Source organism: Bufo bufo, chromosome 10 (genome assembly GCF_905171765.1).
Source record: "Bufo bufo chromosome 10, aBufBuf1.1, whole genome shotgun sequence".
Classification (NCBI taxonomy): Eukaryota; Metazoa; Chordata; class Amphibia; order Anura; family Bufonidae; genus Bufo; species Bufo bufo.
Window position 1 is genome coordinate 21,895,982 of NC_053398.1, and position 27,276 is coordinate 21,923,257.

General features: G+C 44.2%; 1 protein-coding gene across 2 annotated transcripts in view; it reads right to left on the minus strand.

Annotated features, from left to right (window-relative positions):
- The window catches only part of MYBPC3 (myosin binding protein C3), a 96,391-nt gene that overhangs the window by 52,635 nt on the left and 16,480 nt on the right, over nucleotides 1–27,276 (minus strand). Inside the window, exons 7-13 of one of the 2 annotated variants that reach the window (XM_040409206.1) lie at nucleotides 25,840–25,957; nucleotides 25,225–25,273; nucleotides 22,944–22,985; nucleotides 16,891–16,947; nucleotides 13,010–13,012; nucleotides 9,109–9,132; nucleotides 1,121–1,287 (exon numbers count right to left, since the gene is read on the minus strand). In XM_040409206.1, the coding sequence (XP_040265140.1) occupies nucleotides 1,121–1,287; nucleotides 9,109–9,132; nucleotides 13,010–13,012; nucleotides 16,891–16,947; nucleotides 22,944–22,985; nucleotides 25,225–25,273; nucleotides 25,840–25,957 (460 nt within the window). The remainder of the gene's footprint in view (nucleotides 1–1,120; nucleotides 1,288–9,108; nucleotides 9,133–13,009; nucleotides 13,013–16,890; nucleotides 16,948–22,943; nucleotides 22,986–25,224; nucleotides 25,274–25,839; nucleotides 25,958–27,276) is intronic. The other variant, XM_040409207.1, reaches the window with a different exon arrangement.

Here is a 27,276-nt window from a genome sequence, read left to right on the forward strand (position 1 = left end):
GGCTATCAGTATCAAACTCCTGGAAAAGCCCTTTAATACTGCCTGCCTGATTTGTGCACTGGTGTAAGGCCAGGCGGTGGTTATGCTTGTGTAATCCCCTAGCTGCAGTAGCTAAGACAACATAACCGAAAGCATTGTTTAGCAAACAGCTGGTTGTGAAATATTGGGATATTTTTGCCACTTTGACATCCGTAAAGAAAACTAAAATCACTGTATGTTAATGTGTTTACGGAAAAATTTTCAAATTCTACACATTTCCTATGATCTTAAGCTCATTTAATGGAGCCTGTCAGCAGTTCTGACCATACAAAACTGCTGACAGCACTAGATAGGGGCCAGAGAGAGTAGGATAAAGGTACCTTTTGTGAATCTTTTATTATCAGAAGTAGTGAGAATATGAAGCTTTATTCTGCCAGGTTCTGCTTCTGCAAGTGCCCAGGAGGCGGAGCTTCAATGCTCACTGCATTGTTCTGATGTATAGGCCCTCCCCTGTGGTCTGAGTGACAGCTGTAGCATCCAAACAGGAGACCACTACAGGTCACTCAGGGGATAAGCCTCTGAATGGTGGGAGTCTGACTGCTGGGAATCCCACCTATAATGAGAACCTGGATCCGATTTCACTGAATGGATGGAGTGGCAGGTGAAGCATGTCTACTGCCATTATCTTCAGTTTCCATGGGACTGACAGAGATATCTGAGCACTGTACTCCGTATCTCCAGGAGTCCTATAGAGATGAATGGAGCGGCAATGTTCATGCTCGACCATTCATTTTTGGGGGAAGCACTGTGGGGCAAGGGACTGCCGTTCTTGTGATCGGTGAGGGTCCCAGTGATAGGACCTTCACTGATCTAATCCTATGGATAGGGGATAACTTGAAATATACCCCTTTAATAACTTGCCACGACTCCTTTAATAAGAATACAGTATGCTGTGCTCCCCCTACTGGTGGCTGCAGGTGGTCAGAATTCTGTCATTACTAAGTTCTTAATCATATACAGTATCTCTAGTTGTGAGAATCTCCTGCCCATCACATTAGCAGATATCTCATTTATAGAAATTTAGAAACATAATTCTATTTTTTAGTATTATTGAGTCTTTCGAGAGCCTCCACCTCCTCACCTTCGCTCTTCTTCTCCTCTTTCTTCATCTTCTTCAGACGTTTCAGTAGCCCACGAAGATCTGTGATACCATACTGGAAAGCAATCTTCTCATACTCCGAGGGAGGTGCCTTACGAAGGATCTCCCAAACATCGACGTCTGGTCCCGTATCCTGCTTAGCCTCATTACTGTCAGGAGAGATTATGTCAGTATACAGCCATGGATGCCTCCAGCCTGGACATCAGGGTGGAGGATGACAACCTCACAGTGACTACTGACTGGCTACAAACCTTTGAGGGCTTTGGTTGCCCAGATAAAGGTTGCAGATATTGAAGGTGTCTGCTACCAGTGCTGGCAATGTGCTATCACTTGATTACTATAGGTCTACACATTGTATTATTTGAGTAGATGGCTTCTGCGTGTCAGTAGGTGACAAAAGCCATTGCAGAACCATAGGCTTTGAGTAACGAAACTTTGCAGACTTAGCAAACATGAATCTGATATTTAATGTGTTACGTGCCATTGAAATACCAATTTAACATTTGCAATAATATCAACTGCAGCAATTTACTGCAACATGTGTAATACAAACCTGTTACCCAATACTCATAATGTATCAGACATACATTTCCATTCCATCCATGACTTCAAGGGGAACCCCTATTTCAGGCATTGATGGCATATCGCTAGGACTGTGATGGTTAACCTCCGGCACTCCAGCTGTGGTGAAACTACGACTCCCAGCATGCTCCATTCATTTCTTTGGATTTCTGAGAACAGCCAAGCAAGTGTGCATCTTGGCAGTTGTAGTTTTACCACAGCTGGAGAGCCGAAGGTTAGCCATCACATCGCTAGGATATGCCTTCCATTTCAGATAGGGAAAATTGGTTACCTGGAATTTTGCTTTCCTTGAGTCGAAAGGCAGCACATGAAGGGTTAATCTTGCCTCATTCTCCCCACTAGGACCGCCCACCTGGATTAAACATACAATTAGTATAATGACTTAGATAGTATATAAACACGCCCCCAACAACCATATACTGTGTGTTTTAAAAATAGATTCAGACAATAGATGCAGTACAACATTTTTTTTATTTAGGGGGTGTATATATGTGCTGCCTTCGGACTCAAGGAAAGCAAAATTCCAGGTAACCAATTTTCCCTTTCCTTTTTCGTCCTCAGCAGCACATGAAGGGATTTGGATAGTTAGCAAAGGGTGGGTACCTCAACATAGGACTGCACTTAGTACACCCGTGCCAAAAGGCTGAGCTCTTAGCATCGATGTCCAGCTGATAATAATGCTTCATAAAAGTTGATGGCGTAGACCAGGAAGCTGCATTGCAAATATCCGTTTCTGAGACTTGTGCTTGCTCTGCCCATGATGCTGCTGTGGATCTTGTTAAATGGGCTCTAAGCGGAAACGGAGAGGCTTCACCCTCTAAGGAATAAGATTCCATAATTATGGCTTTAATCCATCTAGCGAGTGTGTCTTTAGATGCTTTCTGCCCTTTTCTTGGTCCACCAAACAAAAGAAATAGATTTTCAACAGCTCTAAATTCTTCTGTTCTATGAAGATAAATTTCAATAGCTCTCTTGACATCTAAGGTGTGTAGGAGAGCTTGGTCTTCATTGGAAGGGTCTGAAAAAAATACCGGAAGGAATTATTCCCTGTTCACATTAGAAGAAGACTAATGTCTGTACAATTAGACTCCATCAGCCAGGATGCAAATTGTTTCTTTGCATATTTAATATTTGTAGAGTCTTTATGGGCACAAAGTAAAGTATTAATCACTGACTCAGAGAGACCTTGTTCTTCTAATCTTCAGTCTCCAAGCTGTAAGATGAAGTCTGTCTAGGTTTTGGTGATATAGCCCGTTCTGTAATAACAGATCGGGAACAAGCAGGAGTTTCCAATACTCTCCCTTCGACAAATGGAGTAGAAGAGAGAAACAAGTCCTTTGCGGCCAAAACGGGGCTACTAGTCTAGTATAGCCAGAGGCTTCTCCACTAGAATCTTCTGTAAAACCCTCAGAATGAGAGGGACTGAAGGAAATATGTAAACAGACAGGCCTTTCTGGCTGATTGAGAATGCGTCCACTATCGTAGGTCTGTCGAACTTGTTTAGGGAATAAAATTTGAGTACTTTTCTGTTCCGCCTGGACGCCATCAAATTCCAAGCTGGCATGCCCCACTTGGCTGTAATCTGTTGGAAGTAACGTGGGTTTAGCTTGGAGAAGAGATTAGAGCTTTTACTTCTTTCTTTAGAGAATTGATAGAGGTAAGTAAAGGGTCATGGCACATGCATCTATCTGGAATCCCAGAAATAGCTTGGAAGTGGTAGGGTGGATGTCTGATTTTTCCCAGTTGATCAGGAACCCTAATGATTGGAGAAAGTTGGTGACCACCTGAAGAATAATATGAGACTTTAACAGGCCCTCGGATGGAGCTACTATGAGCCAGTCGTCTAGATAAGGGAACACTTGTAAGGCCTGAAGACGAAGACTCGCCACTGCTACGACTGCAATCTTTGTGAATATCCTGGGCGTGGAAGAAAGACCCAAAGGTAGTGCTTTGAACTGGAAATGTCCTATTTTGCCATTCTTGAGAATGGCCACTCTCAGGAATTTTCTTGAAGACTGTCTTATTCGTATATGTAAGTAAGTATCTTTCAGGTCTAACGAAGCCATGAACTGACCCTCTTGAAGCACTGCAGTGACCGATCTTATGGTTTCCATTCTGAAGTGGATTTTTCTGATAACGATTCTGATAACGAAGGTCTATGATCAAACTCCATCTTCCCCCTGGCTTGGGAACTGGGAACAGCCTTGAATACACTCCTGCCCCTTCTTGATGTTTCGGAACCGGTTCTAATGCTCCTTTTTGCAGAAATTCTTCTACTAGTTGTATAATTTGCGGGTCTTCTTTTTGATTTAGAAGGAATCTGTTTCTTGGACAGCGATGGAAATCTAGAGCATAACCTTCTTTTATGTTCTCCAGAACCCATTTGTCTGAAGTAGTCTTTTGCCAAGTTGAATAATATTAAGTAAGGCAACCCCCTACTCTTCGACTTCTGGCATCAGAATTCTGATTTGGATGGCTTATTTTCATCCATTTTTCTCCTTGATTTTTCTGACGATACTCCATGGAATCTACGGTCTGTTCTCCCTCTGTCAGAGCGTCCACGGAAGCCAGATCTCTGGTATCCTTGTCTTCTGTAGGGACGAAAAAACCTTGCCTGGTTCTTTCGCCGGGACTGCGGGAATTCTAGAACTTCATCTTCCTTGTTGGCTTCTAGCAGTTTGTCCAGCTGAGAGCCAAACGATCTTCTTGGCTCAAAAGGAAGAGAACATAAATTACTCTTTGATGCCTTGTCTCCTGACCACAGTTTCAGCCAAATGGATCTTCTAGCAGAATTAGAAAGTGCCATGTTCTTTGCTAGAACAATCGCAGAGGAAATCTGCTGCAAGCTTCATGGTTGGCAATTGCTAGAGTAATTTTTCCCTTGGTACTCCATCTTCTATATCTTTCCCAAAATGACTTAACCAGACTCTAAGAGCACGGACTACTGGTACTGCAGCCATGGTGGCTTTATTGAGTGAAGCCAGATAGGTATGCAGTCTTTTTAAAAGGTTGTCTGCTTTTTTATCCTTGGATCCTTAAGCAAAGTGGAATCATCTGAAGGAAAAAATGATTTTCTGGCAAGTCTAGTGACAGCAGGATCAACCCTGGATGGAGACTCCCAGCTTACTAACTCAGAAGGATCCGTTTTGTACATGGCTTTAAATCTGGACCCTAGGTCCATCATTTTAATGGGATATTTCTATTCATTCTGAATGACAGATTCCAATACCGGATGGCTTGGGAATATACATGCTCTTTTTCTTGGAAAGTGGAATAAACTTTCTTCATCCTGATCATCAGTCGTCTCCTTCTTAGACTCCATTATATTCTTTACCTCCTTTATTAAACTATTTGCATTTTCCTTTCTGAAAAGAAAATTATCTTCAGCAATGGTCAATTCATCTTCTGAACCAGAAGAAACTTCTCCTTCAGAGCGAGCAGATTTCTCAGAGGAGGAAGATGGTAATAGGGACAGCTTCTTTTTTACCGCCTTTCTTTTCTTTTGAGAACGTGACAGAATAGATTTTAAAAGTATCAAAAACTTTTTAGTTTCATCATCAGAAGCTTCATCAGGCTGAGAACAATCTACACAAATGTTAGATGAGTAGTCATCAGGCAGAGGTGGGATACAGGAGATGCACAGAGCATGTTTTCTCTTTTGCTTTTTTAGAGGTCTGGCAGGAGAGGACTTCTGAGAAGAATGAGCAGCTAATTCCACATCACAAGCCTCCCAGTAATCACACAGGTGTTTATCAGGAAGGGGCTGTTCACGTGACGGACACAGCCTGTGCCTGTGTTTCTTAGATTTCTTTCCACCCTTTCTGGAATGGATGGACATCCGTTTAAATAATAGAAACAGGGACCCAGTTACTCACAAACATCGGCATCAATAAGGTAGGTCTGACCCAGGACAGAAACTGCACCTCGTAACTGCAAGAGCTCGGCGCTACACCGCCTAAATACTTAACTTTGGCACCAGAAACGGGAAGGAGGAGGCGCGCTAATGACGTCAGACGCTGCTGAACAATGTGCGTTCCACCCGTGCATTCCACCGCCTTGCACAGGATGCTGACTTTTATATGTAGACACGCGCCTCCCGGCATGCGCACCCCGCTCACTGCCATGCGATACTCTCCCGCCGGCCCCCTGGATCATGCCCGATACACAGGGTGAACGGAGCGGACACATCAATACAGAGCAGCGCCAGGGACACACCACCTGGCTATGCTGAACTCTAAGCCATGTAACCTGGGAATGCACCCCACGGTATAGGAGGCAAACACACCACAGGCGGGCTTCTCTTCAGGAATAAGGACAAATAAAAAACACAGAGTATGGTTGTTGGGGCGTGTTCATATACTAAGTCATTATACTAATTGTATGTTTAATCTAGGTGGGCGTTCCTAGTAGGAAGAATGAGGCAAGATTAACCCTTCATGTGCTGCCTTTGGACAAAAAGGGAAAGGTGCAGATCCCACCTCTGGGACACACTTCTATCTGTAGTACGTGGCCCACGAAGTGAAGGAGAGCAACTGCGCATGCGCAGTGTGCTTACCATCCACTGTTATGGGACTGTTGGATATAGCTGAGCCAGTACTCAGCTATTTTCAGAACTCCCATAGCAGGGTGGCCACCCATGTGTGGCTGTTCTCTTCACTTCAACGACCCCGTTCTGGAGGGGACCGGCACCTATCTGAAAGGGATAGCCTTCAGTGTCTGAGATAGTGGAAAACCCCTTTGTTTCCATTTGCAAGTTTTATTTGGGGACTTCCACTGCTTAATGGGAATGTGTCGCCTAGATTTAGTAGTAGTAAGTAGTAACACATATTCATTTTTTTCTAATTTGTTTCATTTTCTAATTGTAAAATGTTTTAACTCTATTTTCTAGGCAAGATTATGGGGGCTTCCATTTTACTTATGATGTAAAAAGCATTTAGAGATATGCTCTACAGCAGTGATGTAGGCCATAGTTATAACAGACTGGAGAGGACTCATTGGCCTTCCCTATGGGAGAGTGTTGTGGGCATGCTCTTTGACCTGTGCAGTGGTCAGTGTACAGGGAGGGGGAGTAGATAAGCTATAAGATGCCATATATGGAGCAGATTGTGAATGGTGGGTACTGTGTTCTTTCTCTATGGGTGTTACCTTTCATTGTAATCCTGTCTGTGACGATAATGAGATAACTGTTGAGAAGGGATCTCTACAGAATAGGAAGCGTCACTAGGCTTGGTGACCAGTGTGAAAACAACAGGATTTTGTATTTTTTTTTTAAATATAGAAAGGGATATGGGGAATTTAAGAAAATTGCCAAAAATTCTTTTAAAATATACGTTTAACATAAAAACTTGATTTAAACAACAGGTCATTTCCTGGTGACACATTCCCTTTAAGTCTCTTTTAAAATATTGCAAGGCATGCATTTCCATATAATCCTATATTCTATCCACAATTTATGATTGGCCATTGTGCTTCCTGTTGAAAAATTGACCTAAATTACACAATCTGTCAAACAGTGGAATTGTCGGATTAACATTGATCACTTGTATTTTAGATAATTCATTTTCATCTCAGAGTTTAGCAATTACATCACATATTCAGGTGATTTAAGGTGATTCTGGGCTGGAAATAGAGAATGAAATATGTAATTATTTTTCTCTGGGCATGTAATCTCAAGGGATTAACAGCACAAATAGCATAAAAAACCAAAGTGTTTCTGTGAGATTAATCCCGTCATGAGATTTCATCTGGCGAAAACCTGTCCTTGTAGCTGTAGCCTTGTTTTCTCATATTGGGGCTTAGAGAAGCTCGTTCATCAGGGCCGTAGCTGGGAGGGAAAGGGCAAGCGGGGCATGTGGACCTGGTGGTGGGTACCAGGGGGGATGTTAACAAGCAGCTCTGCCTTAGACAGGGTATTTAGATACAGGGCTTAATGTTTGCTTCAGGAACCTCTGCCTCTGACCCTTAAGGATTCTTTTTTACAATGAAATTTGAAAGTTGCAATTTGCTAGCAATAAAAAGGCCACAAATAGAAACAGGTTGGTGGAAACCATCATTCTTTGGCTGGTGTTCAGAAAAGTGAGCTGGTAGTCCCGTGTAAATCGCAACTGGAGCATGTGTTTATGGGGGAGATTAATTCATCGGCACTCCATGTTGTTAAGGACAGTAAATCCTTTTATAAAGAAAAGACTGAACGCCAGTCGAGAGAGTCCTTCAGGATACAAGAACTGGCACTGCTCATAGTCCTGTGGTTTCTATTTGTGTCATGTACATATAGGGGTGTACATGGAAGAGAAGGGGGTCAGGTGGCAAATATTGTGGCCCTTTTTTGTTACTTTTGCAAACCTTTGGACAAATGGTTCCAGCTCTTTTATTGCCTTATTTTTCAAGGCAAAAGGGAGACAAGACCCTCCAATTATTTATATCCTCCATTAATTACCATTTCAGGATCACAACTACTCTTGAGTGCTTAGAAGGGGCCATCAGTTTAAGACATTTGCTGACCCATAGCTTTACCTTTTTGGTGCTTCCACCATGTTTAGTAGACCTTTCGCAGTAGAAAAACTTTTTAGACGTAGGACCTTTCTCCTAAATGGTAGCTAATAAGATTTGCCAGGATTAGGAAATCTATATTGAAGAACCCTGCTAAGGAAGAGGCAAATCTCTTATTTGGGAGCCCCAATTTTTATAGTGGGGAGTGGCTACAAAGACCATATTTTTCTCTGAAGGACCCAGCCTGGCCATTCATTATGAGCAACATGTAATACTACATCTGCCTTGTGGTGGTACTGTAGGAGATTTAAACACTTGCTGGTGGGTTCTAACACATATTTCAGCGGATTGTTGGGATTCCAGCAGTAAGACATCCACTTTATATTTGGAGGAACCTTCTACCAAAAAGGTATGGTCCAAAGTGGAGACTCCATTTAATAAATGTCTTAAAAGAGTTGACCAGAAGGAAAATAAAATGGTAAAGGGTCAAAGTAAGCAAAAAAAAAAACAGTAAAAGAACCAATATCTCACCGCCACTCCCATTACGATGAAGATCTCTGCTTTCTGGTCCTGTCTCTGTACACATGAAATGCCTGCTCAGCCAATCACTGCCCACAGTGGAGACCAGCATCCAGAAAGTAGACACCAATGGGAGATCCTTTGAGGTTAGTATCACTTCTTTTAATTTTTTAACCCACTATGATCCCTTTGCCAAAGTTTTTCCATTTTGGACGACCTCTTTAACAATCTCCAACTATGACTTTTATGAGCTTGGCTCAGGGGAACATAGCATTACTTCAGGAGACAATAAAATTCATGGTTCTTAAATTAAAAAAGGTCTCTAGTCACAGATCACCTCTTGGCCTTATGGGAAGACCTTCTTGCGTTCTGGGTCTTACCGATTTACGCAACGCAGGAAACTGCTGGACTTTCAAAGAGGCATTCAGAAAAGCATGCATCGGAGACAGCACCCGCATCACCGGGGCAAGAGAGAGCAAGACAAGTCAGTGCAAGTCAATCACCATAACCACCATCACTTGCCAAGACCGGGCAAAGAGATAGACAGAAAGGCAGACATAATTTCTTGGACATGCAGTACAAAGAAATTGTCCATTACATGCAAAAAGAGAACGTGACAACCAACAAAGAGTGGGAAAAAAAAAACTGTGCAAAACCTGGGCCAGTGCAGGCCAGGACTAGAGGAACCTAAGAACAGGCTAGTGAAGCTTTAGGTGTTCTCCAAATCTCCATGGCTGTGACAGCATTCACGGAGCACATTTGTTGACAACTTGGGGCAAAATTTGTTTCATATATGTCTACTTTTACCTTCATAGTAAATAACCATTCCAACGTTTCTACATCAAAATTCAGCCTAAGATGGTTGCAAGAAGGAACACAGCTTCTACCACATTATTCATATGGTCAAAGTGATTGTAGGAAGCTCCGAAGGATCATGGAGAACTAGGTATTGAGGAAACCAATTGTTGCCGCTTGACGACCCTTCCTTAGGATAGTGTGGAGCTGGTTGGGGGCTGACTTCAAGAATTGCCGGTGATTAGCTGAATTACCTGGCTGTGGCACTTGTTGTTTTCTCCAGGAACAGCGCCATACATCAGGTTATGGCTGTGCTTGGAACTGCAGCTCAACTGAATGGGACTTACTGTAGCCACAACCATATTCATGGCGCCATGCCTAGCTAAATATTGAAGGAACCATGGGTCCTTTAGTCAGCTGATTAATGGGAGGTGGACACACCTGGTCAAACAGCGATGGGCTATCCTAAAGAAATCGCTTTAAGGAATGGCAAATTTCCTCGAGGCACTTAGTCAACTGCCAAAAAATTCCACTTTATGGGGACCTTCAAGATCAACGTCCAACCCATTTTAAAGCATCTTTTTAGTCTCTTCTAGATGAATTTCCCACCATTGGTTTTAGTGGGTGGTCAGAGGGTTATACACGTTTGCTCTGTGGATTGCTGTCACAGCCAAGTGGTCGCCAGAAATTGCGCATTGTGAAGATAAGGCGGCATCTAAAGGAATGTGGTATAAGTAGTCTGAAGTTGCAAGGGTTGCAGTTAGTTAAAAGTCATAGGTTACCAACAAGCAGTCAAGGAAGCCATTGTTCACCCAATGTACTACAGAGAATACCGTTTTATCATATAACCAAAGTGATGACAGTTTTCCTAATTACAAGGGATGTAACCCTCGGGTCAGTTTCCTATTCAATTTAAGTTACAACGGTGATGTGAACTCCGCCTTAGTGCACCCACTTCAGCCTCCCATTACTCTTTGCCCTGTCCTCTCTGGTTCCTAGAGAGCACCACACAACCTGGAAAGATACCATGACCCAGTGCACTTGGGCGCCCCTGGTTGACCCCTACATTTCAGCATTATTTAACGAGGACCTGTCCCCTCTCCTGTCCTGATATCTCCATTTTACTAACTACTTGCATCCCCCATGTAATAACGATTCTGGAGCATCTATTCTTATGGCTGTATGCTGTGCCATTCCTGCTAGCAGATTATGAATGAATTGCTAGCACTTTGCAATTATGGGTGTTACCAGTTGGCAGCCCTGATTGCATAGAGTCAGACTGTGCAGGGCTCCCCCCCCCCCCCAACTGGTAATACTCATCTGGACCTTCATTGCAAACTGCTAGCAATTTTTTTCATAACGTCTAGAAGGAATAACAAAGGAATAACACATTATAGAGTCATTAGAATAGAAGCTCCAGAATTGTTATTACATGGGGAATGCAAGTATTGGGTTATTAAAATCGCACCCACCAATATATAAAGCACCTGAATACGCAGAATGATGTTTAACGGTTCCAATCCTGGTGCCGGCGAATGGCTGCCCGCACTGTGGGAGGTGATGTGCTAACTAAATCTAAAGTTATTTTAATGAAAATTTGCAGTTAAGTGGGAAATTTAGTATCATAAATTCTTTGCAGCTAATGATTCTTTTCATTACATATAGACTGAAAACACTTCGACCCTCGGCCTTAGTAGTCGAAATGTATTCAAGCCACCATAAACAGTGACTAGATCTATTCAATGGGCTACTTGTGAGACTGATTTCTCAATACATACATGGGTAGTATACTTGCCAATTCAGGGAGGCCCCCAAAATAATAGGAAGCCTCCAGGACTCCTGGAAAAGTTGGCTAAACTTCCAAGTGGTGCAGACACCAGTGCTTTATTGTGCTTGATGCTAACATGCTGATTCATCATAAGCAGCCATGGCATCCAAATGCACACTATGGGGTCATGAAAAAGACGTATGCTCTGCAAAATTCCCCAGACACTAGATTCAGAAAGTTGGTGTGTGTGATTTATAGACAGAATTCTATTTTTTCTTAGAGCTCAAAACTGACCTCTCTAGATGTGACCAAATTCTGGTTTCCTGCAGCCACCACTAGAGGGAGCTGAACAGCTTTTGTTCATATATATATATACACACAGTGTGCTGTGATCTCATGAGCTCCCTCTAGTGGTGGCTGCAGACAGTGTATCAATTAAAGGAGTATTCTAGTCCTTTTATATTGATGGCCTATCCTTGGAAGGGGTCTGAGACCCCGCACCCCTCACCGATCCGCTCTGATCATTGCGTGTGGCGAAGGGAGCTGGCTATTGCAGCGCTGCTCCCATTGAGGTGAATACAAGTAACCAGCTTTGTTCGCCACACAATGAATGCTGCTGTGAAGTTCTGACACCCAAGCCGTTGTGGGGTGTAGGAGACATGCCGATCAGATATTGACTTACTTTGTAAATTTGTAGTGTACAAGCCCCACCCTTTGGAACGTCACCAAACCCAACTGGTACTGCCTGATGATGGGTGAGGCTTATGACGATGATGGATGGGGCCTGATAATGGATGTGGCCTGATGATGGGTGAGGCTTATGACGATGATGGATGGGGCCTGATAATGGATGGGGCCTGGTGATGGGTGAGGCTTATGACGATGATGGATGGGGCCTGATGATGGGTGGGGCCCTGCCTATTTTGGACCCTGGGACAGTCCCTGCAAATTCGAGAATTTGGCATCTATGTATTCATGGCCTTTCTTGAGGACAGGCCATTACTATAAATAGACTAGAAACCCCTTTACCGCTGTCTCTGGACTTTCTTGAGATACTAAGTTCAAATATATTACATTTTTAAAATTCTGACCATCCCTATGATCCGTATTTACAATTACCCACAATTCGTTTTTTGCGTATTTTACTTTTCAGCCTGTCTTTAGATGACAATGACGCTACCCTCTCCACCCAGAATAACTCCTCTCCTAAACTCAGGTTCTTTCATGTTCCTTTCTTTCATTCAAGCCGTGAAGTGATGAGAGATCCATCTGACAAATAGGGCCTAATATAGCAGCACGGCTCTGTCTTCAGGCTATGATGGATGCGATCCTGTTACTCACTGGAGACCAGCTGTCACTTCCACACAAAGGTGCTATTCCCTGAGAAAGAGACAGCTGCTTTGTGCGCTCTCTTCCAAACTCTCCACTTTCTGGAGGATCGGGGACATTCATCGGATTAGTGAGCCTCTAGCATTGCACTCACTGTCTATATAGATATATATAAATGATTAGCAGAACCAGTGGCAATGACTCACTAGTTAGATCTGATCAGCGGCATCAGAGGATGATTGACGAGTGCGACATTCGCTAAGCGTTACTAAATGCGTATTGCTGGCCCATGGACCTCAGTCCAAGTCATCGGCGTATTAGGCTCGGCCAGAAGCGTCAGTAAAGCTGACTTAATCATGCACATGGCAGGCATATCATCGAGAACTTACTCTCTGTATGCGGGAACAAGGGCAGAAAGAATAAGAAAAAGATTATTATAGAAAAAAAAAAAGAAAATGGTAGTTTTTGTGAAGTGTTACAGAGACAAAGATAAGAAGTACATAAGAGTGCAGCAAGCATTGCAAGAGCCAAGGATCAGGGTAAATTCACACGTGGAAGATTTGCTGCAGACATTTCTGTTTGTTTGTTTGTTTGTTTTAGAAGTACATGGCCTTTCTGCCAAAACAACCTCATCCTGATGAATGGAGCTGATTTTCAGTTGCAGGAATTTCTGCAATAAAATCTGACGCATTTGTGAATCAACCCTTAAGAAGAATAGAGCAGAGAACGTGTTGCTGCAAGCAATGCAAACATTGAACACAGCAGACACTGCAAAAGAGCATGTATTGAGGAAGCACTTGGTGCATCCCCATCATCAAGTGATTCTTCTATATGTGCAACAGAGCAGGACAAAGAAACATTGCAAGTAATACTAGAGCACATGACAAAACTAAGGCTGCAAGCAAAGCTAGAGCATAAGACAAAAGAGTTGCCGCAAGCAATGCTAGAGGAAGGACAATAGATGATGCAAGCAATACTAGAGGAAGGACAATAGATGATGCAAGCAATGCTAGAGCACGGGACAGAAGGGATGCTGCAAGCAATGCTAGAGCATGGGACAAAAAGAATGCTGCAAGCAATGCTAGAGCATGGGACAAAAAGGATGCTGCAAGCAATGCTAGAGCATGGGACAAAAAGGATGCTGCAAGCAATGCTAGAGCATGGGACAAAAAGGATGCTGCAAGCAATGCTAGAGCACGGGACAAAAAGGATGCTGCAAGCAATGCTAGAGCATGGGACAAAAGGGATGCTGCAAGCAATGCTAGAGCACAGGACAAAAGGGAAGCTGCAAGCAATGCTAGAGCACAGGACAAAAGGGAAGCTGCAAGCAATGCTAGAGCACGGGACAAAAGGGAAGCTGCAAGCAATGCTAGAGCACGGGACAAAAGGGAAGCTGCAAGCAATGCTAGAGCACGGGACAAAAGGGAAGCTGCAAGCAATGCTAGAGCACGGGACAAAAGGGAAGCTGCAAGCAATGCTAGAGCACGGGACAAAGGGGATGCTGCAAGCAATGCTAGAGCACAGGACAAAAGGGATGCTCCAAGCAATGCTAGAGCACGGGACAAAAGGGAAGCTGCAAGCCACGGTAGAGTACATGATAAAATAAAGATGCTGCAAATAATGCTAGAGGAAGGACAATAGATGATGCAAGCAATGCTAGAACACTAGACAAAAGGGATGCTGCAAACAATGGTAGAGCACAGGACAAATGAATGTCGCAAGCAATGCTAGAGCAGACAGGACAAAGGGGATGCTGCAAGTAATGTTAGAGGCAGGACAATAGATGATGCAAGCAATGATAGATCACAGTAGAAAAGGGATGCTGCAAGTGAAACTAGAACCCAGAACACAGGATATGCAACAAGCAATGCAAAGCAGGACAAAGTAGGTACAGTAGGAAGCATGGCAATAGAGCAAGGAACATTGCAAGCAATGATAAAACACAAAATGAACGGGAGGAAGCAACCTCTAAGACAGTGGATGGATGACAAAGGGTATGTTATAGTGATACAATAAATAACAAGCAATTCTACTGCAGGGCACAATGATTGCATCCAGCAGCGCTAAAGCACGTGAGGAAGTATTTCAAGCAAGAGAACATGGAAATGAATGGGAATGAAGCAAACAAGTATGGTGCACTGCAAGAAATATGATGGAGTAGGACATAGAGACAAAGAGCAGACAGTCCAGTAGCATAGGGAACATAACAAGCCATTCCTGAGGAAGGATTCTGCAAGCAATGCAAGAGCACTGCAAGTAGCGGACTGCTGGCAACAGAAGCGGCCTACGGTTCTTCCCTCATACTATGTAGGTATAAAGGAAGTGTCCTTGTACCTTCCTGATTAACTCCCCAAGTCAACGATTGTCTCCAACACTAGAAAAGCCTGGTCTGGAGGAGAAGGAACCCCCTGTGCTTCGTGCCAGCTCTTGCCAGATAGCAAAAGGGAAGCAGGGAGCAAAGTAGATTGGCCACAGACATTGCAGGTAGCATAAGGAGGTATAGCAAGCAATGCGAGAGAGCTATACGAGGGTGTAGCCAGCGAGGAGCGGAGACATAAAGCTATTCAGCTATAGGGGCACAGAAAGCAATAGTCACAATACAGCAATGAAGAATTACAGTGCAAATCAGAGACATATCAGATATACAGATTGATAGGGACAATGCGCCACGTGACATGGGATGTTCAAAGCTTATATCCTCACTGCCTCTCACAGGGTCATGAATGGAAGTTTTACTTCGTCGGTACTAAAAATTGTCAAATATATTATAATTTTGGATAAATTCATTAGGGACGATTTATCAAGACCAGAGCATGCTGCATCGGTCTTGATATCCCTGTGTCGGTGGATTCGTCTAATTTATGTGGGAGGCACAGGGGTCGTCATAAACTAGACGCATCCTCCGGCAATCCGTGTGCCTAAACTGGATAAATGTGTCGGGCCTGCTGACCCCTCACAATGCCCCCTTTTCAGGGCGGCAGAGAAACGTCAACATTTTGTCACAGTGGAATTTTTAATGTCACTAACACAGAGTTTGCACCTGGCGTAGGGAGATGATAAATCTCCTCCCGTGAGTTAATGGACGTACGCACAAAGATGGGCATATGTACAATAGTTTTTTTTTAATGAAAATGTAGAATTTTTAACAAATTAGTTGGAAAGTTGAAAGAAAAATTTGGAATGGAACTGCAAGAAATTGTAAGGATGGGAAACTTGGAATGGAGACCTGGATGTCATTACCATGCTAACAGAAGCTGCTATGGGGCCCAGAAAATTAAAGGGGTTCAACAGGATTTACATAATGATGACCTATCTTCACGATAGGACCTCAGGGATGGGCAAACTGCGGCCCTCCAGCTGTTGTAAAACTACAACTCCCAGTATGCCCAGTCTGCCTACAGCTATCAGCCTACAGCAGGGCATGATGGGATTTGTAGTTTTACAACAGCTGGAGAGCCGCAGTTTGCCCATCACTGCGATAGGTCATCAATATGAGATGGGTGGGGGTCCGACACCCAGGATCCCCGGCGATCAGCTGTTTGAGGAGGCCGCAGCCATCCTGTGAGCACCACAGCCTCCTTGCAACTTACCAAGCACAGCGCTGTACAATTGAATGGGGCTAAGCTGCGTCTAGGCCTTCTGACCAATGAACATGACGTTACATGGCGTAAGTGCTCACAGAGAGCTGCGGCCTCTTTGTACAGCTGATCGGTGGGGGTGCCGGGTGTCGGACCACCACCGATCTGATATTGATGACTTATCCTGAGGATAGCTCACCAATATCTGTAGCTCTGCCAACCTCAGTTGACATGAAGGAAATGTAAGAAAGTGTCACAGAACATGTCCATGTCCATTTCTAATTGCAACATTGTTGCTATCGTTGAACACGCAGGACGTATCATCGTGAAGATCTAATAGGTTACTTAGAGTCAACTCTTAAGTGATTAGACCCTGGTGGCAAGTGATTGGCTCCAAAGTCACCTCCAGATGTCTTCTGGAGGATCTTTTGGATCCATTATTCTGAGAGTCTGGGTCCATCAGAAGATCCTCTACTACTCTGATGGGCCAGTCTGACTTTGGACATACTTCCTGAACATATGACAGTCAATGTCCTCCCCTGTTAATGGCAGCCTTTTGGCTTCCAAATTTTCAGTCCACCCTGTGAGTCATACTCCCATACCTTGTGAGAGGGGATATAACGCATTCAAAACCATGGCTGGGCACAGGATGACAGTCCCATGTGAGAGAGATATCACTACCCAAGGCTCACCTTTTCTTGAGAATAGAACTGAAGTCCAGTTCTCCAGCTTCTTCAGTCCCGTCTCCGCTGGAATAAAATACAAAAAGGCCCCAAAATGAGTATTGTACCATAATGGCAGTATAAGTGCGGTAGAAACAGAGATGATGCCAACCTCATGAGTGTAGAACGTTAAGGGCTGATGTCAAGGTGGTCATCATCTTTATTATCACCAATATGGCTGCATTGAGTCATATAGGTTCTGTATTACACCAGTGATACCCAGACCTCCTCCACACCTAGATCACCATCGGATCTAAGACCAGTTCTGTATATCGCAGGAGAGGCAGATATTGCTGCAGTAATATGGATGCTAAAATAGGACTTCAATGTGCCATCTGAATGCATCCTTATCATTGCAGACCAGAATAAGCATTTCTACTGATGGGAGAGAGAAAATGACGGTATGCACATGGTCGGTTTTCATGTTTTGTGGATCCACGGTTTGCAAACCACAAGATGCATATGGTTATGTGTATGAGGCCTTCTCCATAGACCTTGTCTTGTATTGCAGCTCAGCCCTATTCATTAGAATATGGTGAAGTTGCCCTACACAGTCCACGGACAAGGGCTCATGCACACGAACGTAATTTCTGTCCGCATCCGATCCACATTTTTTCGGGTCGGATGCGGACCCATTCACTTCAATGTGCAAAAGACCGTGTGCTGTCCGCTTCCGTATTTCTGTTCCACGGTCCCGCAAAAATATAGAACATCTCCTATTCTTGTCTGAATTATGAACAAGGATAGGACGGTTCTATTATGGCCCAGGCATAATGCGCAACGCACGTGGCCGGTATCCGTGTTTTGCAGATCCGCAGTTTGCGGACCGCAAAACTGGCAACGGTCGTGTGCAAAAGCCCTAAACCTGCTGATTTTCATGGTACTGGCTAACCATCTGTGTTTGGACATGTATTAACTTTCTCCCAGTGGTAGAGTTTGAGGAAAAGAAGATCAGACAGTTGGTTTTCAACATGTCTGATCCTTTTAGCTCTCGTTATAGAAAATCTGCTTCTAGCGGCAGCTTTCTCCCCTCTCCCCGTTTGGAGGAGGATGGGAGGGAGCAATAGCCTTCACCCTGCAGTCCATAACTGATCGGTGGGATCGGTTTGTGCTACGGTTGTACAAATTGGACCATTTGCATCCTGGGATATGACCAGTCCTGCAAGCTGGGAAGAAAAAGGCAACCTAATTATTTATAACACCAATTATACATACAACATCAGTGACAAGTTTGAGAAAGTGGGAGAAATATTTGCAAAATGTGCTTGGATGGCAAGGAACAGACATAGCCGGCAGCAATATATAGACGTTACAAGCTGTATGTTCTGGGGAAACATAAATCTTGTGATGACAGCTGGTAATACAAGCTTCCTGGAGCCAGAGAGCATAGAATTCTATACATCGAGTTGTGCACAGCATGCAAGAAAGAGTGAGCGGTGGATAGAGGTGTAGGGCGGTATAACAGGGACTCAATACAGTTGTATTGATAATCAAAGGACAGAATCAGATCTTCATTCACAACACACAATTCTGGTTTTTCATTTGCTCGGCAATTATCCCAATGATAAAATGATTAGAGTCTTCCTAACGGATGGGAAATCGGATCTTATACTGAAGAGATCTTGACTCCATATCAGGGCTGGCACCAGGCAAAGACCAGTCCATTCCAAGTGCTGGACTACACATGGGCCGCTCTGCACAATAAGCAACACTTTAAGACAAGTGGCCATTATATTCCTTCTTCGACTAAATTATGAGCTACTTGCCTCTTCTTTTCTCTCAAGCTTGCTTGCCATCTCCAAGCCAGTCATCATACTCTGGTGGTAAGACCTAAGCTAAATACTGTCCCATCTTTGCACTGGTAGAAAAGGAGGTGTAAGAAACTGAACTTATATGGCCTGACTAGTCTGTCTTGTCTGTAATCCTGTTTGTTTTTAGCTTCGTCACTACTACTCGCTCTTGTGTACCAAACTCTGCAGACATCTGACCACTGGTGATCTCTTTATTCTGTGTACCAAACTCTGCAGACATCTGACCACTGGTGATCACTCTCTTCTGTGTACTAAACTCTGCATACATCTGACCACTGGTGATCACTCTCTTCTGTGTACCAAACTCTGCAGACATCTGACCACTGGTGACAGGGCTGGGACAAGGCCATTTGGTGCCCAGGGCGAAGATGGCAAACTGCGCCCCCCCCCCCCCCCCCGTTTTTAAGAAAGAATCAATGTTGTTTCAAAACAAGAATATACTTAAAGCAATAGAACAAAGGACTGTGGGACTTTGAAAGTCACAGACACTATAAAGTTCCCCCCCATCATCATGTGCCAGTATAAAGTCCCCCCCCATCATCATGTGCCAGTTTTGTAATAAGCCCCCCCAATGTGCCAGTAACACTATTGTAAAAAAAAAAAAAAAAAAAAACACTTATACTTACCTAAGTGTCAGCGATGCGATGCAGCCTCTTCCTGTGTCCCACGCTGTAATGTAAGGCTCAGGCGGCACGATGACGTCATTGCGCCGGCCTCTGATAGGCTGCCGGCCTAGTGCCTGCAGCCAGGGGCGTACATAAAAATCACTGGGCCCCATAGCAGGAATCTAAATTGGGCCCCCATTCCCCTTTTATAGCCCCTCCCTTTGTTCCATGAACTATTCTTGCTGCTGCGTTTTATAATTTATGCCATCAGGGCCGGAATGGGATTACAAAACAGCCCTGGCACACAAAAGAGGTATAATAGATGCAGATGTATATTATATACAGCAGTGTACAGTTATGTGAGGTACGCGGTATAATAGATGCAGTGTGTACAGGTATATAGTATATTCCCTAGTGTTCTGATATGTGAGGTACAGGGTATAATAGATGCAGTGTGTACAGGTATATAGTATATACAGCAGTGTACTGATATGTGAGGTACGGGGTATAATATATGCAGTGTATACAGTATATACAGTAGTGTAATATGTGAGGTACGAGGTATAATAGATGCAGTGTGTACAGGTATATAGTAAATACAGCAGTGTATTGACACCTCGTACCTCACATATCAGTACACTGCTGTATATACTATATATCTGTACACACTGCATCTATTATACCTCGTACCTCACATATATAGTATATACAGAAGTGTACTGATATCTGTACACACAGCATCTATTATACCTCATACCTCACATATCAGTGCACTGCGGTATATACTATATATCTGTACATATTGCATGTATAATACTGTGTAATATATGCAGTGTGTGTGCATGTATGTGTGTGTATATATTATATATATATATATATATATATATACAGAGCAGTGTATTGATGTGACACATAGAAGGTATAATACTGTAGATGCAGTGTTTATAGAAATATGTGGTCAGTTATGCATTATAGTCACTGTGAGGTACATGAGGTAGTGGTAACTGTCTGAAGTAGTATACATGAGTGAGCAATGAGTAAAAACAGGGCATGGAGGGGGGGGGGGGGGGGTAAATGATGAAAAGTGGAGGACCTCCTCTTACCTCTCCATTCCAGTCTGTATGGATCAATACAGAGCTGCTTGTGAACTTTTAATACTTGCTGTTAGGGGTTGAAGGACCTGTGATGATGTCATCACAGGTCCTGGCAGATGTACCTTTGAAACCTAGGAACTACACCATTTTTGGTGCAGTTCCTTTGCTAGATTCTGCAGGACCTGTGATGTTGAAGATGATGTCATCACAGGTCCTGGCAGATGCACTGTTCTAACCTGGGAACTACACTTTACACTGTGCAGTTCCCTTACAGGACCTGTGATGACATCATCAAAGGTCCTTTAGCTTTAGAAAGGTAAACAGGAGTAATTAGGGGGCGGGGCCTCTCCTCCACTTCGGTGCCTGCCTGCAGCCTATCAGAGGAAAGGGAAGGGACACGCCTCTCCCTCCCCTGCACCTCCGCTGGCACAGACAGTTTACAATGGAGATGAGCGCAATGGAAGCGCTCATCTCCCTGTGCCCGGCGGCGGCTGCTCACTTGGGGGGGGGGGGGTCATTTTAGTTGGGGGGGCACAGCATGATGTAGGGGGGGCCGTGGCCCCCTCTGGCCCCCCCCTGGCGACGCCACTGCTGCTGGCACTTCACCTGCGCCCCCCTCCTGTCCGCAAATGGTAGCGCCCAGGGCACCCGCTCCTTCGGCCCCTGCCTTGTACCGGCCCTGACTGGTGATCTCTTATTCCTCAATATCAAACTCTGCATACATCTGACCACTGGTGATCACTCTCTCCTGTTTACCAGACTCTGCATACATCTGACCACTGGTGATCACTCTTTACTGTGTACCAAACTCTGCATACATCTGACCACTGGTGATCACTCTCTTCTGTGTACTAAACTCTGCATACATCTGACCACTGGTGATCACTCTCTTCTGTGTACTAAACTCTGCATACATCTGACCACTGGTGATCACTCTCTCCTGTTTACCAGACTCTGCATACATCTGACCACTGGTGATCACTCTCTTCTGTGTACTAAACTCTGCATACATCTGACCACTGGTGATCACTCTCTTCTGTGTACCAAACTCTGCATACATCTGACCACTGGTGATCACTCTCTTCTGTGTACCAAACTCTGCATACATCTGACCACTGGTGATCACTCTCTCCTGTTTACCAGACTCTGCATACATCTGACCACTGGTGATCACTCTCTTCTGTTTACCAGACTCTGCAGACATCTGACCACTGGTGATCACTCTTTACTGTGTACCAAACTCTGCATACATCTGACCACTGGTGATCACTCTCTTCTGTGTACTAAACTCTGCAGATATCTGACCACTGGTGATCACTCTCTCCTGTTTACCAAACTCTGCATACATCTGACCACTGGTGATCACTCTCTTCTGTGTACCAAACTCTGCATACATCTGACCACTGGTGATCACTCTCTTCTGTGTACCAAACTCTGCATACATCTGACCACTGGTGATCTCTCTCTCTCTCTCTCTCTCCTGTTTACCAGACTCTGCAGACATCTGACCACTGGTGATCACTTATTCCTCTATACCAAACTCTGCATACATCTGACCAAGGCTAGTTTCTTGCTCCTTTCTACTGAACCTTCATTCATCTCTTGTCTACTGAACCTTGCATTCATTAGATGACGGCTGATTGCTCGCTCCCATGTCTAGAACCTGCATATATATCTGACCACTACAGACCTCTTTCCCTTGTACTCCATCTTGCTGCTTACAACTTGCTGAGATACAGCTCCTTGCAGTGCTACCTGTTATTTTGTATGTTTTTGCATTACTTCTGGCTATTATAAAGAACAGTGTCAGTTGCCTCTCCCATAGGGTTCCAGATCTGAGAACTCACATTATTACTGTGGGATGTTCTTTGCTCAATTTTGGTAAAATTTTATAATTCCTTATGTCTAAAAACATCATGCAGTAGCTCTCTTAACAAAAAAAAAACCTTTGTTCTGTAGGATGCCAGTTGATAAATATGCAATATATAAAATCTAGTTGCGATGGCAGACATGTTGATAGACGTTGCAGTTATGACTGTAAACCTAGGGGCATGTTGGCTAGGGTAGACATTACATTTGGCTTTGGAATCTTGTCTTCTAGAGGGATAGACCTCTCAAAGAACATGGTCAATATGCATAAGATATAGAAGTGAAAATCTGCCACAGGAACTCTAGTCTAGATAAAAAGGTGGTCTTCTCAAGGAGGTGGTCTGTGTAGCTGTTACATTGTATACACCCCTCACTTTTCATTCATGGTCCTTACTATGTTGGTTATACACAGTAAGGAAGATGACTGGTTAGTAAACGCTACTTTTCCTAAATGTAGCTATAGATATGAAATGGTATCAGAACTTCCCACCACCGAAGCATCTTCCTTGAGAAGGTCCCTTTCATTGCCTTCAAGATCAGTCAGCCAAGTGGTAGTATTAATATAAGAACAGATTTATGGTGTCCTATTAGGAAGACAGTCATTGGGATGTTTTATGAGAATTGCCGGAGCAAAGCTTAGCTACCTGGCGACGGATATCCTCCTTCTTGCTGGTCCTACTAAGATCCTGGGTGTTTTAGACAAATTTTAGACATCTATTCATTACTATAACATGGCAACTAGGGGTGAGCGAATTGACTTCGGATGAAACATCCAAAGTCGATTCGCATAAAACTTTGTTCTAATTCTGTACGGAGCAGGAGCTCTGTACAGTATTAGAATGTATTGCCTTCATAAATTAATTTCTACTGTAAAAAAACATTTCCGAACTCGGGTTCAGTAAGGTACCACTTGGAACCGAACCCGAGTTCGGGAAAAGTTTTTTTACAGTACAAATTAATTTATGAAGTTATTGCACAAAGTCTCGCGAGACTTCGCGAAGCAATATCTTCGGCTCATCGGAGCCAATACATTCTAATACTGTACGGAGATCCTGCTCCGTACAGTATTAGAACGAAGTTTTATGCGAAACAACTTCGAATGTTTAATCCGAAGTCGATTCGCTCATCCCTAATGGCAGCCAATACACATTGAAAAATCCAATAATACAATATTTATTTATAGCCAAATAACATTTAAATAAAAATAGCTTATAAAAGCAGTTTTCTGGGATTTTTTTAACTGATGGCCAATCCTCCAGATAGGTCATCAGTACATGATCAGTGGAGGTCCGACACCCGGGACCTCCGCTGATCAGCTATTTGAGAAGGCAGCCATGCGCGCAGTAGCGCTGTGGCCTTCCTCAGCTCTCCAAGCACAGCGCTGTACATTGTATAGTGGCCATGTTTGGTATCGCACTCAGCCCCATTCACTTCAATAGGGCTGAGCTGCACCTAGGCCATGCGACTGATGAACCTAGGCAGAGCTACTGTGAGTGCCGGTGCCATCTCAGACAGCTGATCAACAGGGGTCCCGGGTGTCAGACCCCCACCGATCAGGTACAGATGACCTATCCAGATGAAGGGTCATCAGTATAAAAATGTTGGAAAACTCTTTTAACTTTTCCAACGTAGACTGCATTTACATTGCCTTTTAGACCTCCACAGGACTTTCTGTCAAAGAGCATAGATCTGAACGGACGAAAACCGTATTCAGATGTATACCATGATGGGTACATTGACTTTCTTTGGACTCATTTTGACCTGTTTTCCATCCCTTTCTGGCTGCCTGTCGCCAGGGAATTCGCTGATAAACCAGGTACAATGTCTCAGCTGAATGAATCAGTAGCTTTCATTTAGCGATCCATTGCATCATTCTTGAGAAATACTTTTAAACCATATATAAATGATCAGTTAAGTGCACAGAGGGCGGGCCCAAGCCACTCTGTGCACCCTTGCTCCTCCTGCTTCCTGTCCCAGCCCCTCCCTCTCCTTCTTGATTGGCAGGGCCAGGCGAGATGACTATGCAGGAACCTGGCCCTGTCAATCAAGATGGAGAGGGAGGAGCTGGCAAAGGAAGCAGGAGGGGAAAGGGTGCACTGAGTGGTTTGGTCCCACCCTCGGTGCACTTTACTGGTATTGTGGCTGGTTTAACAGTGAATTTCTTGTTCACAGACTCCCTTTAGGTTTAGGCAAGTCCTGCCTCCCCTTTCTATTCACTGCTATGAGACTGAAAATCGTCTGACGTGCTTACTCGACTATAGCCGTGAACAGAGAGAGCCGCACATGCGCTGCCTTCTCTCCCTTCCCAGTGGAGAGAGACAGGGCCCTGTTATTGAGAACGGAGGCAGGACCTGCACCCTTTGGACGTTTATTACATATCCTTTCGATGTACCATATAAGCCCAGGTGGGACAACCCGTTTCAGTGGATTACACCTACATTTTCAGGAGGTAGGCCTTAAAGGGGTATTCCCATCTGACACAATGGGGGCATATCGCTAGGATATGCTCCCATTGTCTAATAGGTGCGTGTCCCACACGTACACTGAGAACTGAGCGGGGAAGGTGGTGGCCGGAGGACCCCGGGTTTTCCAGGGTCCGGCCCCCACCAAGCGCTCTCCTCGTAGTAGTGAATAGGAGCGCACCACACTTGCGCGGCCACAGCTCTTATTCATTTCTATAGGACCGACGAAAATAGCCGAGCCAGCAGCGGCCCCATAGAAATGAATGGTGGGCGGCTGCGCAGTGCGCCTTCCATACCTTTCGGGGCTCCGTTCTCAGTGTAGGTGTGGATCCCAGCGGTGGGACCCGCACCTATCAGACAATGGGGGCATATCCTAGCGATAGGCCTCCCTTGTCTGAAATGAGAAAACCCCTTTAATTAACAGACGCAATAAAGAGAAACCTGACTTCATATTAATACTTACGTGCGTTTGAAGGCAGAGCGAATATCTATGTCTCCGGCAGTGTTGACCTCTGGATGGATAAAAAAAACAATGAATTAGATTTATAAAAAAGCAAGGCCCAGCATGGAAATACAATTTACCAGGACAGGCGTATTTATTGTCCCTAGTGACATCACATCCAGCAGTCATGTCACACGATGACATCATCAAAATGTGTGTGACTTATCTATGATAGCCAAATCGAGCCAAACCGAGGACAGGTCAAAGGCACACGTGACTTGTATTGTGGTCTATGGTGGCAAGGTCATGTACAATTGTCGTCCCACAGTCACGTTAGGTTGCAGGTCCCATCGACAACTTATGGCTGCAATGGGTTAAACCCAACTGGGTCTTCTTTTCCCAGTATTCCCAAGTTTGGGTCAGTGGATCCCCTAAGTCCTGCCTCAAAGCATTGCAGCCACAGCCCAGTATCTGTGCCCTAATAGTATATTATGCAGGGCAACGGTTGTGGAACCCCTGTGATCCTTGCGGCTGCTCGGTACTTAAACACATCGCGGCCACGTCATGTGTTCCTACCCGTACAAGAAGATTTTTTTTTTTTTCTGGTGTATAATTGAAGATTTCCATGAAATTTACCATTCACGTTTAAGTTAAAGTTGCAGCTGTCAAACTTGTCCTTGCTGGATACTTCACACCTGTATCCTCCGGCATAAGTGGTCTTGGCCTTGATAATCTGGATCTCAAAGGTATAAATCTGAAAGCAAATGGAAGAAAGATATGCGTTTACGGATACATCGGGGATCTGCCGCTTGCATTGTACAGTACCAGCAAAGTGGATGAGATTATAAGGAATCCTATACACACATTCTGATATCAAAATCCCAGATTTGCCCAGGAACCAGGGAATATGTGTTCAGTTTCCCTACAGCGATACCATAGGGAAAGCAAAGCATTGCATATTGCCCATTAAACTCAATGGATTGTGTATAATACAAGCACAGGACTTGCATTGCAAACTGCAATCAGTTTTCTAGATCAGACAACCCCTTTACGCTCTAGCAACCAATCAGCTATTAACGACGCAAGGCTGGCAATGGCGCAGAGGGAGGCTAGTTAGGAGTGGATCAGATAATGTCAAAGCAGTTGTGTTTGAAATTGAAAGTTAGGGCTCATGCACACAAATGTATTTTTTTTTACGTTTCCGTAACGTTTTTTTTACAGGTCTGCATGTAGAACCTTTCCCTTCAATTAGGGCTTGAAAAAAAACGGAAATGACTCCGTGTGCATTCTGTTTTCGTATGTCCGCATGTCCATTCCGCAAAAAAATAGAACATGTCCTATTCTTGTCCGTTTTGCGGACAAGGACAGGCCTTTTTACAATGGATCAGCAAAAAAAACGGATGGAATCCGTTTTTTGTTTTTTTTGCAGATCCGTGTTTTGTGTACCGCAAAATACATACGGTCGTGTGCATGAGCCCTGAGGCAGGACTTTCTGCATGCTGAGTAGACACCTCAGACATGGAGACGTCGATATCTTCTCTGTTTCCTACCTTCCAGTGATCAGTGAGGAATCTTTCTAACATACCTTATGTCAGTACGAGCCTTATAAAAGAGGCTTCCGTTATTAAAGGGGTTGTCCAGGATAGGCCATCAGTATCTGATTGGCGGGGGTCTGACACCCCGTACCTCTAATACCTGGAGGTACTACAATTGTAAACAGTTTTGCATTATAATATTATGTATTATTTTAGATGCTATGGTCGTAAGTTCCAGTAAGGTTGTGGATGGCAAGGGTTAATCAGGAACAGGGCTAACCACCCTGTTCCTCTCCTCTTGGTAGGATTGGGCTGGTCCTGCATCCTGCTAGGAGGGGGAGTTCCAGAGCAACCTGAGTGTGGAGAGGAAGCACCAGCCAGAGCTCCTGCTCCTGTTACAGATTCTCCAGAGATCACTTATTTTTCTGCCTCAAGTGAAGTCTTGAGAAGTTTGGCAGCAGAGTGAACAGCTATAACCAGCATCTCCAGACACTGCTGCAAGGTGAGGGACTACAGCAAAGACACCCATCACCCAGAA